This window comes from Nilaparvata lugens, chromosome 11 (genome assembly GCF_014356525.2).
Source record: "Nilaparvata lugens isolate BPH chromosome 11, ASM1435652v1, whole genome shotgun sequence".
Classification (NCBI taxonomy): domain Eukaryota; kingdom Metazoa; phylum Arthropoda; class Insecta; order Hemiptera; family Delphacidae; genus Nilaparvata; species Nilaparvata lugens.
In genome coordinates, this window is record NC_052514.1 from 20069100 (window position 1) to 20083275 (window position 14176).

At 35.1% G+C, this 14176-nt stretch overlaps 1 protein-coding gene across 2 annotated transcripts in view; it reads left to right on the forward strand.

Moving 5' to 3' along the window:
* LOC111052344 (glutamate synthase 1 [NADH], chloroplastic) overlaps positions 1-11178 on the forward strand; it is a 97699-nt gene extending 86521 nt beyond the window's left edge. The window contains exons 34-42 of one of the 2 annotated variants that reach the window (XM_039437794.1): positions 233-498; positions 2118-2338; positions 3102-3278; positions 4605-4844; positions 5853-6020; positions 6973-7086; positions 7504-7660; positions 8933-9126; positions 10168-11178. In XM_039437794.1, coding sequence (XP_039293728.1) covers positions 233-498; positions 2118-2338; positions 3102-3278; positions 4605-4844; positions 5853-6020; positions 6973-7086; positions 7504-7660; positions 8933-9075 — 1486 coding nt within the window. In that variant the 3' untranslated portion in view covers positions 9076-9126; positions 10168-11178. The remainder of the gene's footprint in view (positions 1-232; positions 499-2117; positions 2339-3101; positions 3279-4604; positions 4845-5852; positions 6021-6972; positions 7087-7503; positions 7661-8932; positions 9127-10167) is intronic. The other variant, XM_039437795.1, reaches the window with a different exon arrangement.
* Positions 11179-14176: the final 2998 nt, after the last annotated feature.

Below are 14176 nucleotides of genomic sequence, written 5' to 3' on the forward strand. Positions count from 1 at the left end.
CAACAACAGTATAATAAGCAGACTTTGATATTTTGATATTTTTTTACATGAACCTCAGTTAAAAAAAAATGTTGAGTTTGTGTTACAGCAATTGAGTAGAAAAATGAAAAAAAAATAGAATTATTGATTAGATTGAATCTTTTAATTTTAAATATTTTGTCTAAATTACTGGTTATCAGATAGTAAGTAATACGTCTAATTAAGAATTTCTGAAATATAATTTGAATTGTAGGGGCTTCGTGAAATACCAGCGTGAGACAGCCCCCTACCGTTCAGCCGAGAAGCGCATGAAGGACTGGGACGAGATCTACAACTTCCCGCATGTTCGCAAAGGTCTGCGCGTGCAGGCTGCACGCTGCATGGAGTGTGGAGTGCCCTTCTGTCAGTCGTCGCACGGCTGTCCTCTCGGCAACATCATCCCCAAGTGGAACGACCTCGTCTTCCTCAACAACTGGGCTGAGGCACTCAATCAACTCCTCCAAACTAATAACTTCCCAGGTATGTTGATCTATATAAGTACTTTCTTACAGTTTCTAAGATTAGTAGAAAAGTTAAACTAGATATAAAACACTGGACCTACCGTAACTTTTTCATCCATATCGACCTATGAGTATGAGGCTCAAGATATCTGCTCAAACTATTGAATGCAAAGTCATTTCCTTAGTCTATATTTGTAAGAAATCAGGTTACAAATTTCGCTGTCTTTTTCCTCTCTTCCTCTTCCATTCTTCCCTTTTTCACTGCTCTTCAACTTTTGTACCCTCTACCAGCCTACTACTTGGGAAACCATAGTTAGTTACGTATTTTCCCTCCTTTCTTTCATTCCAGCACACCCCCACCATGAATCTTGTTTTTTGTATGTTTATTAGTAATTTGGAATTTGATTGTTTTTATATTTAGTGTTTGTGTTGCATAAAGTTATTGATCGATTGATGGTTAGGAAGCTGGTTTCATAAATATGAAAATAAGTCCATGTTTCGGATAATTTTACATTTTTGGAACTATACTCACTAAGCTGTGTTGTCCAATTGGCCTGTATGAGGTTGTTTTAAATTCGGTTATAATCATTGAATTGAATTAAGGGCAATGTGATGTGATGATTATACAAAACTCTCTTATTTTGCTTCTTTTCATCATTTTTTGTCGATTAAGTACTCTGATATTAATATCACAGTGAACAGTGGATTTACCTGAAAATGTAAGACAGAAGCCTTATAAGCTACACGTTTTGAAGACTTCAAAAACCTTGAGATTTGCAGTGTATCATAGCTGTTGATTTTTACAGTAGCATAGGTATTAATTAATTTTTCACAGCTGTTGTTGCTGTACTCAGTACTAGAGAAAAACTATTGTTATAGTTTTACGTTTGTTCGCTTTCGACACTTCATCTAAATCACCACTCAGATTTGTAAACATTTGATATAGGAAGTTTTATTTTATCCGCCTTATTTTGATGTACTTATGGAAATAAGAGCTTTGCTGGCCAAAAATTCCTCAAAAAATTCTTAAAATGTGACTAACTTATGTTGACAATAATTTGTTATAAACATTTCACCCAATATGTATGATTGAAAAATGAAGATCATATACAGATAAATTGTATAGAATTTCAAATAATTTTAGTGTTCACCAAATGATGATGATTTCTGACTCGGATATAATAAATTTTCACTTACACCACAACAAACATGCAAATGTTGTGAAACTGTCAAAATCAGGTTGGATAATCATCCATTTTCCCATTTTATATATCTAAATTGTACTTTTGTCAGTGTTTGTGTTATTGTCAGGCCATGATATTCCTGTAACGCTCAGTTTAAAGCATGCTACTTTTGTCAGTGTTTGTGTTATTGTCAGGCCATGATATTCCTGTAACGCTCAGTTTAAAGCATGCTTTGAAAATTTATGAGCTTTGATTATAAAATTATATATTTTCTTTTATAATGTTTTGAATATGTATTTATTGTATGGCAAATAAATGATTTGAATTTGTTGAATGTTGTGGTGTTACAATGTTTGAAGGTTAGGAAGGTTATCTATTCTTTCCTTATGTTTTGTCTGCACATTTATTTTCTCTACATTTATTTGTTTGTAATGGTGATTGTGTGTGTGTTCAGAGTTCACAGGTCGCGTGTGCCCGGCGCCGTGCGAGGGCGCATGCGTGTTGGGCATCAACGAGCCGCCAGTGACCATCAAGAACATAGAGTGCGCCATCATCGACCACGCCTTCGAGCAGGGCTGGATCCGACCTGAGCCACCCGCGCATCGCACCGGCAAGCGGGTCGCCGTAGTCGGCTCTGGCCCTGCCGGGCTTGCCTGCGCACACCAACTCAACAAGGTCGGGCTCACCTCACAATACTCATGATTTTAGAGAATCTCTATAGGTTGAAAGTCTTTTGCTAAACCAATTATTACAACCGATGTGAATGTTGAAGTTAACCAATTTACATGCGATTATGCATTGTACTGGAGGAACATTACATGTTGCCAATTCTCTGTCCAAATGCCATTAAGCCATAGTGATGTCCACGCTATAATGGCCGTGGAGAGAGATGGGAGAACAGCATTGACGATTCACTGCCTTCTGTAGAGGATAGCTGATACCGGTCTATATGATGAAATATTATCTGTTGGATCTTGTTAAACATGATCAATTATACTTTACTTGTCAATAAATTTATCAATGATTTAATAATAAATTATCACTTGATTTTCGGTCCAGGAATAATGATTTAAAAATTTTGAATTTTGAAGGAATTTGAAAATTTTGAAAAAACCTACTTACTAATTAATTTACAGCTGATATATTATATTTCTATATTTTTGTAAAACGATCAGGTAACGTTGTAGAGGTAGAAAAGGATAGCGCTATTTGCTTTTTCTAATGCTAGACAAGGATAGTAACATCAATTTTAATCAAAAATAAGTCTTAAAAAATGATAATCAAAAATAAGATTGATTCTCGTGGCATTTAATCATATGAATCAATCAGAGAAGCCTTCTTTCAAAAAATGCTCCTCTGATTGGTTCTTGTGACTAATTTCATTTCATTCTTCTGTGTTTTCTCGTTGAATCAATGGGAACGTTTGTGTGTTTTGTAGGCTGGTCACGAGGTGACTGTGTTCGAGCGCAACGACAGAATCGGTGGGCTGCTGCAGTACGGCATCCCGACCATGAAGCTGAGCAAGGAGGTGGTGCAGCGCAGGGTGCAACTGCTGGCCGACGAGGGTGTCATCTTCAAGGTCAACATCAGTGTCGGAAAGGATATCACTGCCAAGGTGGGACACCGCCAAATATATTCTATCTTTGTAGTTTCAGCTGCTCTCTGATGTAAGGATCTGGAGATATTGGATTTTTTCGTTTGGGATGATTCCCACATGAGTTCTATGCTTGAGCGTGGATAATGAGACTAATCATAGAAATAAATAGAATGAATTCGTATGTATTTCTGTAAATGGGGAGTCCCTTGTGGGAAGGTCCCACCTCGCCTGGATATATAATTCAAGCCGTCAATTAATTGACACAGATGATGTCGAGATTTATTCAAGCCGTCAATTAATTGAGACAGATGATAACAAGATATGAGTGAATTTACAGCCTTAAGTGGGATCCGAACCACTGTGAAACAATTTTTAAACTCATAAATTATATTAAGAGGAGTCGGATATACAAGATTAGTGATCACCCTTACTTTGGGATTAGCCAATTGCACCATTGGGTGCATGAATCCTAACATATCGATAGCTTATCAGTACGACCACGGAGCCAACCGCTTCCGTTATTAAATCATTGCTAAAAGAATAAGAAATTGCAAATAGATTATCTGAAAACTTTTGCACACAGCAATAGCATTCATTCATATTTCCTACAGCTATTTCCTCTTGCCAATATTTGCTGTGTGCAAAAGTCTTCAGAGAGTTTAATAGCATTTATTTGGAATTTCGTTCAATTAATTAATAATTGTACGTTGATGCTGAATTTTATCTATTGAAATTGAAACACAAAAAAGAATTTATCATGATTTGAAATTCAATATTTTTCATAATGAAAACAAATTGTAAGATCTGTTTACAGTAGCTGCTTCGGCTAGATTTCGATGAAAGATTTATAAACAGGAAAAATGAGAGGGTAAAGAAAGGAAGTTTGGCACTTACGTGTTTCTCCAACCAGGGGTAGAGTCGAGTATAAGACCGTGAAGGTGTAAAAGGCGGTAGAATTGAAAATAGTTAGAAGAGAGTAGTTCATTGTTGGAAGCTTGAACACAAACAATTATAAGTTTATGCTTGCGTGATGGAGAAGACTCGAGTCCTAATCATGCCTTATCTCCGCCTAATAATGAATTCGAATATCGTTCATATGTTCCTTTTTTTCTATATAGGGCTATTGCTATAACTATTGAAAGATATACAAATAAAAGCTATTTGAATATGGCTCTCATGAGTAAATAAAATACAATAATCTAATACATCAAAGGGAACTGGATCATATTTTTATTTATTTCATTCATATAATGTATCTAACAAAGTGTATCAGATGTATCTTCCTTCTTATCAATTAATGTATTTATTATGTCCTAATTGTGGTGTGGTGTTGATTTGTGCCAGGAATTGTACGAGGAATTCGACGCAGTGACTCTGTGCACAGGGGCGACGTGGCCACGTGACCTGCCGATCGCAGGGCGGGAGCTGCAGGGCATCCACTACGCCATGAGCTTCCTGGAGTCGTGGCAGAAGCGACAGATGGGTCCCACCAATGTGCCGCCCCTCCTCGCCAAGGACAAGAATGTTATCATTATTGGGGGCGGTGACACCGGATGCGACTGTATTGCCACTTCTCTCAGACAGGTAATCGCTTATAATAGTGACTTTGACGTTATAAAGTCAACTCCTGATTGGTGTTGCTATCTCTGGCTGTCATTTGACTAATCAGATAGGTCCATCCTTTTCCACCTCCGTAATATTGTCAAATTGTTTTTTTGACTGTGAAGAATGAATCACCATAATGATCAAAAATTAATCATTAAATCATGACAAATATTTTTTTGAGACGAATAAAATTTATTTGAGATAGAGTTGATCATCATTTGAGTTGATAATCAGCAATTAATATTCCAATATCGGGGCACCGAGCTTCGCTCGTTACTTTTACTTATTTATAAACAGAACACAATTCTCTAAAATGATCGTATTTATATTTCACAGCTGGCTATACGTCATCTTATGAATTTCGGGGATGCGATATTTTGATTTTTCACATACTCACTTTTTTCTATCCACAGCTGTTTTAGCCAAGGATTATCCTTTTAATGTCGTTCAGCGAGTTTTCTCAAGGATGAGACCTAGAGCAATCGAATCATAAACCTACTATGTTCTAAATTTCGTGAAAATCATTAGAGCCGTTTTCAAGATCCGTTAAACATAAATAACCAGATATAAAAATAGCCAGATATATAAATACAGAAATTGCTCGCTTAATATAATAGGATGATATATTCCGGAATCAGCTATCTACTATAGAAGGCAGTGGTAACGCAGAGAATCGGCCACTCTGTAGTCCTATCTTTTCCACTCTCCACTGACTGTATAACATAAATTTCACTATTAATAGACTTCATTAGCAATACAGGGTTGTGCTGGGAGGTATGGTTGATTTACTTGATTTGGAATAATAGTTACATAGTATTTCCAATGAAGCTCAAATTTTTCCAGAGTGAAGGCTATTGTTACTTTGAATGGCGTCATTTCTAAGAAAAATGAAAATAAAAAATCTAATAATGACATGTGAGAAATGGCGTTGAACTTTGTCCATAAAAACGTCCTAGAGACATTTTGAGAAATGAAAATGATTTGCAGGGCGCAAAGAGCATTACGACGTTCGAAATCCTGCCTGAGCCGCCTGAGAAGAGGAGCCGCGACAACCCTTGGCCGCAGTACCCGCGTGTCTTCAAGGTCGACTACGGCCACGAGGAAGTCAAGCTCAAGTTCGGAAACGACCCCAGGCAGTTCAACACTCTCAGCAAGGTAACTAAAATAATTTCCATTTTTATATGTTTTGACTGATTACATTTCTTTTTACTGATGATAGTGTACAAAACGAGTTGTATGTCTGTGTAAGGAGGAGGTATGGTTATTGGAAAATGAATGAACTTCATTAGTACTTTGTCTACCCTGGGGTGTCTATCCCAACATGCCTCGACGCTACAAAATATCTCTATGCAGCAGAAACTGAAACATTTTTAAATAAATTATTTGTGATTTCTTGAAGTGGATTTTTTTGTTTTTAATGTAATTATTCATTTTGAAGGTTTACAGTTGGTTTCACATTGACTCTTGAAAATAAACTTGTTTCCATATATTTCACAAAGTAAGACAAAGTTCCCCCAACCCCAGGTTGTCATTGTCTCTTTTTATTAAAAAAATATATCTTTGTTAAAGCAAAGAAAATGTCAACTTTTTATTATCTGCAACTCTTCGAACATTGCAGAATACAATAAAAATATTGCAAGAGATTTGTTTCAACGTAAGTATTGATTGCAAGCTGTTTAAAATCTCAACTCCCCAAAATTGGGACAAAGTCACCCCGGTTTACCGGTATTATCTCATAATATTGCACATTCAAATTTATAGTTACGACAAAACAACACAACTCTTTGTTTTAGATTACCTGTATGTGAAGTTCATAATATTGTCAGTTGATAGAACCAATCTGGCTTTTTAATTGATAAGATATTTTGTTGTCTACTTCAATTATTCTCATTTAATTTGTTCTCTGATTCGTTTTCAAACTTCTCCTTTTACCCTATATTTACAAGTTTCCAATTACAATTCCCTTAATCCATATATATTTCAATATTATTAAATATCCTAATTTCTTAATTCCACATTTTTTATATCTCAATTCCTTATTCAATATTATATATTTTTTAATAACATTACTGTATTACTGTAATGATTTATAATGAAAATTTTGCAGGAATTCCTGAGCGATGGTAATGGAAATGTTGCTGGAATCAGAACAGCTCTGGTGAAGTGGACAAAAGACGACACCGGAAGGTGGAAGATGGATGAGGTTCCTGACTCTGAAAAGGTTTGCATCCTTTTTTTCCATCCGAAAAAATTACTAGAACAGACGTTACAAGTGACTGTAGAATGAGGTTGGATACATTAACAGGGAACATACTATAACTTGGTGTTCTTCATCGAGGTTCCACTATACTAGACAAAGAGATCTGTAATTGCTCTATTATAAGATGAAATTTATAAGATTCCACATAATTTGACCGTGGAACTGACAGAATTTATTGGGAATAAATTTGATAACTTGACAAACATATGATGTGATAATGTGTTTTGTGATAAGGTACCATTATTCGTCCAAAAATCGATCTGTTTTAACTGGCTTTATTGTTTTGTATTTAATAGTATTGAAAATTCACTCCTAATAAATCTTTTCAATTACTGTTTGCTTTGTTAATCTAAGATGTTGTGTGATTGGTGTTGGCAGGTGTACAAATGTGACCTGGTGCTGCTGGCGATGGGCTTCCTCGGCCCGGAGAGAGACATTGCCTCCGAGTTGGACCTGAACTTGGACCCCAGATCCAACTACCAGACGCCCACTGGCAAATACGCCACGTCTGTGCCAAAAGTATTCGCTGCTGGAGGTGAGATTCAAAGAGATAACGTTTTCTTAAAATCACTCAATTTTATTGTCGTTAATCCAAAGAAATCTAATCCAACTCAAATCTCCATAAAAAATATTTCAACGTTATTACCTTATTTGATTATTATTGGCGGTTGAATTTTATCGACCTCTATCCAACTTATTTATTTATTTGTAGAGAATAGATAGAATCAAAGAGAAAACAAGTTCAAGGGCATTCGCCCTGAACTGTTTAATCTATCTAATTAATTTACTTCCAAACACGAAACCAAACTAGAAACATCTATCACAGTTCTAAAAATATTTGAAATTTCACTTCAAATCGAGATAAAAAAATCTTACATCTCCAAAGCGGGCCATTCACTATTCGTGACTGGTAATTCAACAATCTTAGACCAGTAGTAAGACCACTAGTCGGATCTTCCACCTCTCACGCTCCGACTGGTTGTCCAACTAGTCGAATCTACCATCATTCACTCTGTTGTTTAATGGCTGTGTGGTAGAGAGGACCTAGAGTCCTAACTCCGGCCTTAATAAAGGCAATTATTCCATTTTATTTTTGTATTCTGCTCCGATTGGTTGGTCTACATAGTCGGATCTTTCACCACTCGACTCTGACTAGACGACTGACCTTGGGATGTAGGGTGTGTTTGGCCTCAAGTTGGACAAAAAATGGCCTGCTTAAACAAACCAAAGAATATTTTATAGAATTTTAAATTCCAACCCCCTTCTGTGCTCTTATAGTTCTGTACCACTATCATATAAATGAATAAATGTTATTCATTTTATTCATTGGATAGACCAAACAATGCAATATTCAGAAAAGAAAAGAACTGGCTATTGTCCAAAACTTCTATTTCTTAATTTTTTTATCAAATCGCCCAACTATTATGTAGGTTGTGTACATATTACACAACCAAATCATTAATATTAAAATTACAAATCAAAACAACCAATTTCAAATTTAGATAGCTTGATAATAGAACTTAAACAGAAAACCAACTTCAAATTCACAGAATATTGAATAAAATCACATGAATTTTGAGCCCGAAAATATCACGTTCACCATAGCTACTAAAAATATAAATGATTGTAGATAATTAATGAATAATACAGTTCACAGAACTCATTCCCCACACCCAGACTTGTTGTCTTTGTGGGGAATATTCACTATACATTTATTGTCTCTGCTGCTGTATTTTTTTGTGAATAAAGATTATTTGAATTTAATTGAATAAAAGATCCTTACAATGCTGTATTTTGGTTGTTGTAGATTGTCGCCGAGGCCAGAGCCTGGTGGTGTGGGCGATCTCGGAGGGCAGACAGGCGGCGCGGGAGGTGGATGCCTTCCTGATGGGGGAGACGACGCTGCCCGGGCCGGGAGGGGTCATCACCACGCTCACCCAGAAGGGCTGAAGGCTCAACGCAGGGACACGCTCTGTTATGGCTCTAGTCCTAGTCCAATAGGTCAGTCAAGTATTGTTACCCATCAAAAATACTTTCTTCTTTTAAAATCTGGAACTCATCAACATTACCTGTAAATCTAAAACGAAAATATCGATATCGCTGTTATCATTCAATATGGCGGATCCAAGATGGTGGACCAGATTTTTAAAGTCATAGTAAAGTAGTATTTTCAATTTGAGTAGGATCCCCGATCACACCCACCATCAAATTACCTTTGTGTATGAGATATGAATCCGTTCTCGGACTTTTTTCTCTCCTTTCTGCTTTGAATAGTATTGATTAATAATGTGAATATCCTCTAAACGGTTTGAGATATCGATATGCGGTTTTCGCCATTCTTTTTTTCTTAAAATTTCGTATCGAAATCATGTATCGCATGACAGCCTTACAATTTAAAAAAATAAAGTTACATTCAATATGACGGATCCAAGATGGCGGACCAGATTTTTGAAGTCATAGTAGAGTAGTATTTTCAATTTGAGTAGGATCCCCAATCACACCCACCGTCAAATAACCTTTGTGTATGAGATATTAAGCCGTTCTCGGACTTTTCACCCACTCTGTATACTAGCAGGTAACCCATGCTTGCACTGTGTTGCAATGTTCTCAAGTTCAGGAAACATAAAAAATACCATTATTTTTAATTATTTTGTTAAAATTACGTGCATAGTCTTCAGAGTTGAAAATTCCCAGCAAAAAAATGATTTTCACTGGTTTCGGAACCTGAGTCATGAGTTACGCGTGCTCTAACACATGGAGTAAGCTCTGTTTGGTTGGGCTATTATAGTTACGTAAACTTTGAATTACAAATTGAATATTTTTGTTTCAATTATTTAATTAGAATTAATTGATTATAACAAAGAAAATGTAAATGAAATTGAAATCAATGAAAATCTGTATGGTAAAAATTGCAAGATAATCAATTTATTAGTTCGTAAATGATGATGATGTGTCATTCGTGTATCTCCTATATCGCACATGTATGTATAAACCGATTCTTTCCTTAAATAGATTGCATCTAATATTATTTATATTTTTCAGGCATTTCTCACTTCGCAAGATGGTTGTTGTCTCGCTTCCTTTACTACTATAAGAATAGATATACATATTTTACTTATGAATAGCATAAAATAGCGCACAATAATATCGAAATTTGATTGCCTTCAAAAACTAAAAGCTGTAAGCTTAATCATAGGAACTAGTACTGTGTTGCATATTCATACTTTTTCACTATTAATTTAAAACTTGAATTTGAAAACACTCATGGAGTGAAAATACAGTGACCATCGTTTCGACCTGGTCGTCCTACATTTTTCACTTCATAAGTGTTTTCAAATTCAAGTTTTAAAGGAACTATGTTGTGAAATCTAAATAGTATGATAAATACCAGTAAGATTGAGAGTATTGTTACTTTATCTAGGCTTCTACTGAAGCTAGATTTAAGAATTGCCATAATATGCGTACAATGTTCCATAGATTGGAAGTAAATAGCTTCGTTAATATTGTCCTCATTACTAATAAAAATCAAAATCTGTTGAAACATTTTTAGGTTTTCAATTTTATATTTTTTTAATATATCGACTTGCTTAACACTATTGTGTGGCGAAATATACAGTCATTGAATTTTTTGTTCTATGATCAATAAATAAACAAAATTAGAGAAGAGTTACAAACTACAGTATATCATAATACTTGATATTCTGATTCACGTCTTCCTATAAAAGCAAAATTTTATTAGACTTTGAAATGAAGAATGGTTATAATATTTTAATTGGTTTGCTATGGTTCAAATAGAATAGATCGGTTGTTTGTAAACATAATGGCACTTTTATGTGTAGATACTCATTGCATGTACGATTCATTGCTTTTATAGTCAGACTTATTTCAAGAATTATTATTGGAATTATTTCCAATTTATTAATTTTATCCATGCATTACACAGCCATGGAATAATGTCTTATTATTATATCATTATTGTGAGTAATGTTTGATATATTGTGATTGAAATTATTGTAAAATTATTCATGAATAAATGTTATTTGTTATAGCCAATTTTCTGAATTATTTCATTTCAAGAACATCTCGCCTGATTAGTTACAATTTTGTACATTTTGATAATGAAGAATATTGCTAAAATTGGAAATATTGCTCATTCAAATCATCTAAGTTAGTCGCAGAAGATTAATAAAGACATAAGTAAGATAATTCAGATTGAAGTTCGAACCAATAAAAAAATATAATAATGAGAACATGGAAATCAAAAATGAAATAATTTCATTCAAATGTCCAGTGACCATACAAGGGATTTTTACAAACAGGCAAAATCACTTGTTCGTAACAAGCAAATCACTTGTAAACAAGTGGAAATTCATTGTAAGAACAATTCTCCAAAACCATGATTGGCAACAAGACTTGTAACCTACTTGTAGCTTTGTGAAACAGGCCCCTGATTGAGTTGGCGTTCGGGAATCAGCTGATAATCAGCCAATCCTGCCCTGCTGACTCGTCCGCCGTCAGTGCAAAAACTATGCAAAAACCGCTAGTATTGTCTGGCCCTATCTACCTTGGCATCCAAAAAGTTATGCTACTTCGAGATAACAGATTTGAATTCTCAGACATTATTCTTTGCACTAAGTTACGATAGGAACATATGATGATAATGCAAATGCACCGTTATAGAGCAAAAATCGCCAAAGTTGCGAAAAATAACTTTTTAATTTTTTTCTAAATCTGAGTTTTTCAAGATTGAAACAAGTATTTCAATCAGTCTTATAGGGCCAAGCCACAAGAGGCGTTATTCAGGCGAGTCGACAGATCAGGAAGCTCTCCGATTGGCTGATTATCAGCTGATTCCAGAACACCAACCAAATCAGCCAATCGGAAAGCTTCGTGCCCTGCCGAATCGTCCGAAAAATGCCTCGTGTGGCTTGGCCCTAATTCTGCTAGGTGGATTGATATGAAGAATAGTTTGTGACAGGTTACAATAGGTTGTAACTATAATACCGTAGTTTATCATACCATATGGTCAAAACCCAAAATAACGTTAATAAGGAAGCACAATTTTCCGCTAATTTCAACTTAGTACAGAAAAAAACTGCAGATATTTTATCATTCAAACCAGTCTTATTAGATTCCTCAGTCCATGTCCTAGATTTGATCATAACTTTTACATCATTAATCACTTTACTTGCTCTAGAAAGAATAAAATTCTGATAAAAATGTTTTCATCAGTTATGGAAAAATTATTTTTTAATTTTCCTTGACTCTGTAAGGGAAAGGAAGATCACACAGAAGGTTTTCATTACATGGGAAATTGGTCAAGGAATCGAATGGAGCTAGTTCTCAGAACAAATCTTTCAAAATCATTCAATATATTATTCTTCATTGAATTCTATGATAAACCCCTTACCCGGAAATAATTCGTTACTGACTTACAAGCTGCCAAAGCTGTAAAAAAACAATTATTATTTTATTTTTTGTGGGGTTGTTACTAGAACTTAAGCTAAAAACAATTCCACATACAATGTAGAATTGTGCGAAGAGTCGTTCAAAGCTTGTCTGAAAAACAGAATTGTGATACTTTCTAAGTAATCGCCAAAAACCTCAAATTACATTATTTTTGACACTCAATTGGTTTTTACTTGGAAGTAGGTGTTTGAAACATGTCTCATTCGATTTATCATATTGCTTTGAATAAGAATTGAATTTTACCCAAACTTAAAACGTGATGGAAAGTCGAGAAAAGTCTAAATTATGAAAGGAAACTGCCGGACGTTCGAAATTGCCTATAATGTAGTGTAAAGCATTTTTGATTCCATAGCTATGCCGTATCATGCTATCACCTTCATAGAGCTGATAAGAAGTTTCTATTCTTGCCATCTACGGTAGTCCATCCAAAATAATAAACAAATGATTTCATATTCTAATTGATGAATAAACAATATTTCACATTCCAACAGCAAACAGGACACACACTTTGCAGACCAATCTACAGATGGTTCTCTGAACATTTTTATCTAGAATAAGCTTCCAATAATTAGTTATTTAAATAGGAATAGACATCAACAATGTCAGACCTTCCTTCAAGGCTGCTTAAACGTGATAAGAGATGATTTTTGTATTTTATTTATGAGTTTTCTTCATTATAAGAAAATTATAAATTTTTAAACTCATACGTTTTTTAACTGACTAGCGGTACATCTAGGTAAACAGGGAAGCTTTTGTGGATCACATTTCACATGTATGAACCATTAAATATCCCAAAAAAGTGTCCATAATATGGGAAATCTACAAAAATTCCATGGAACTGGTATTAATTATATGAATGAAATAATCGTTTTCAAACTTCCTTGAAAGTTCTTCTTGGATAGTACCTAAGAGTATTCACATGAATTTGTTCCAACTAAACACGAGTGAACGAAGAATTACTCTGAGATTTCGGCATGTAGTAACTTCCTAGCAGATGATTAATGAGAAAATCAAACCGGGAACATCTTCTTATTGCAGGCAGACGTCTGGAAAATGTATGACGGCCTGTTAGATTCTCATTAGAATCTTAACTTCGTGAGAACGCGGCTCTTGTTACGTTATTGCTAGCCAGACTACCTACTATCTACCATTCAGCGAACAATTTGCTTTCTAATGCATGTCTTGTTATTCCACTGTGATATGGGAAATTCAGCGCTTGTTATACACCGAGGTGAGAGGTAAAAATAGTTCCGATAAATCGACGTTGATCTCAGCTAAATTACCAATTTATGTTCACATATTTCAGTCTGGAATGTAATGAGGAAATAATAAAAAATGGGCAATCGTGAACATAGGAAGAAAAGCTATCGACTAACAATAAATCTTGATAGCCGATCACTTGGGCTACTTACCTAATCAACAAGTAGTAGGGCTAAACCTGAATCGGGACGGACGGAGACTGATGGTGATGGTACAGACACAGAAGCGGCAACAACTATACCTAGCGAAAGCACATATTGGAGCTCCACATCCGGAATGACCTACTCAAAAGTTGGACTTGGTTGTTAACTTCATTCTTGAA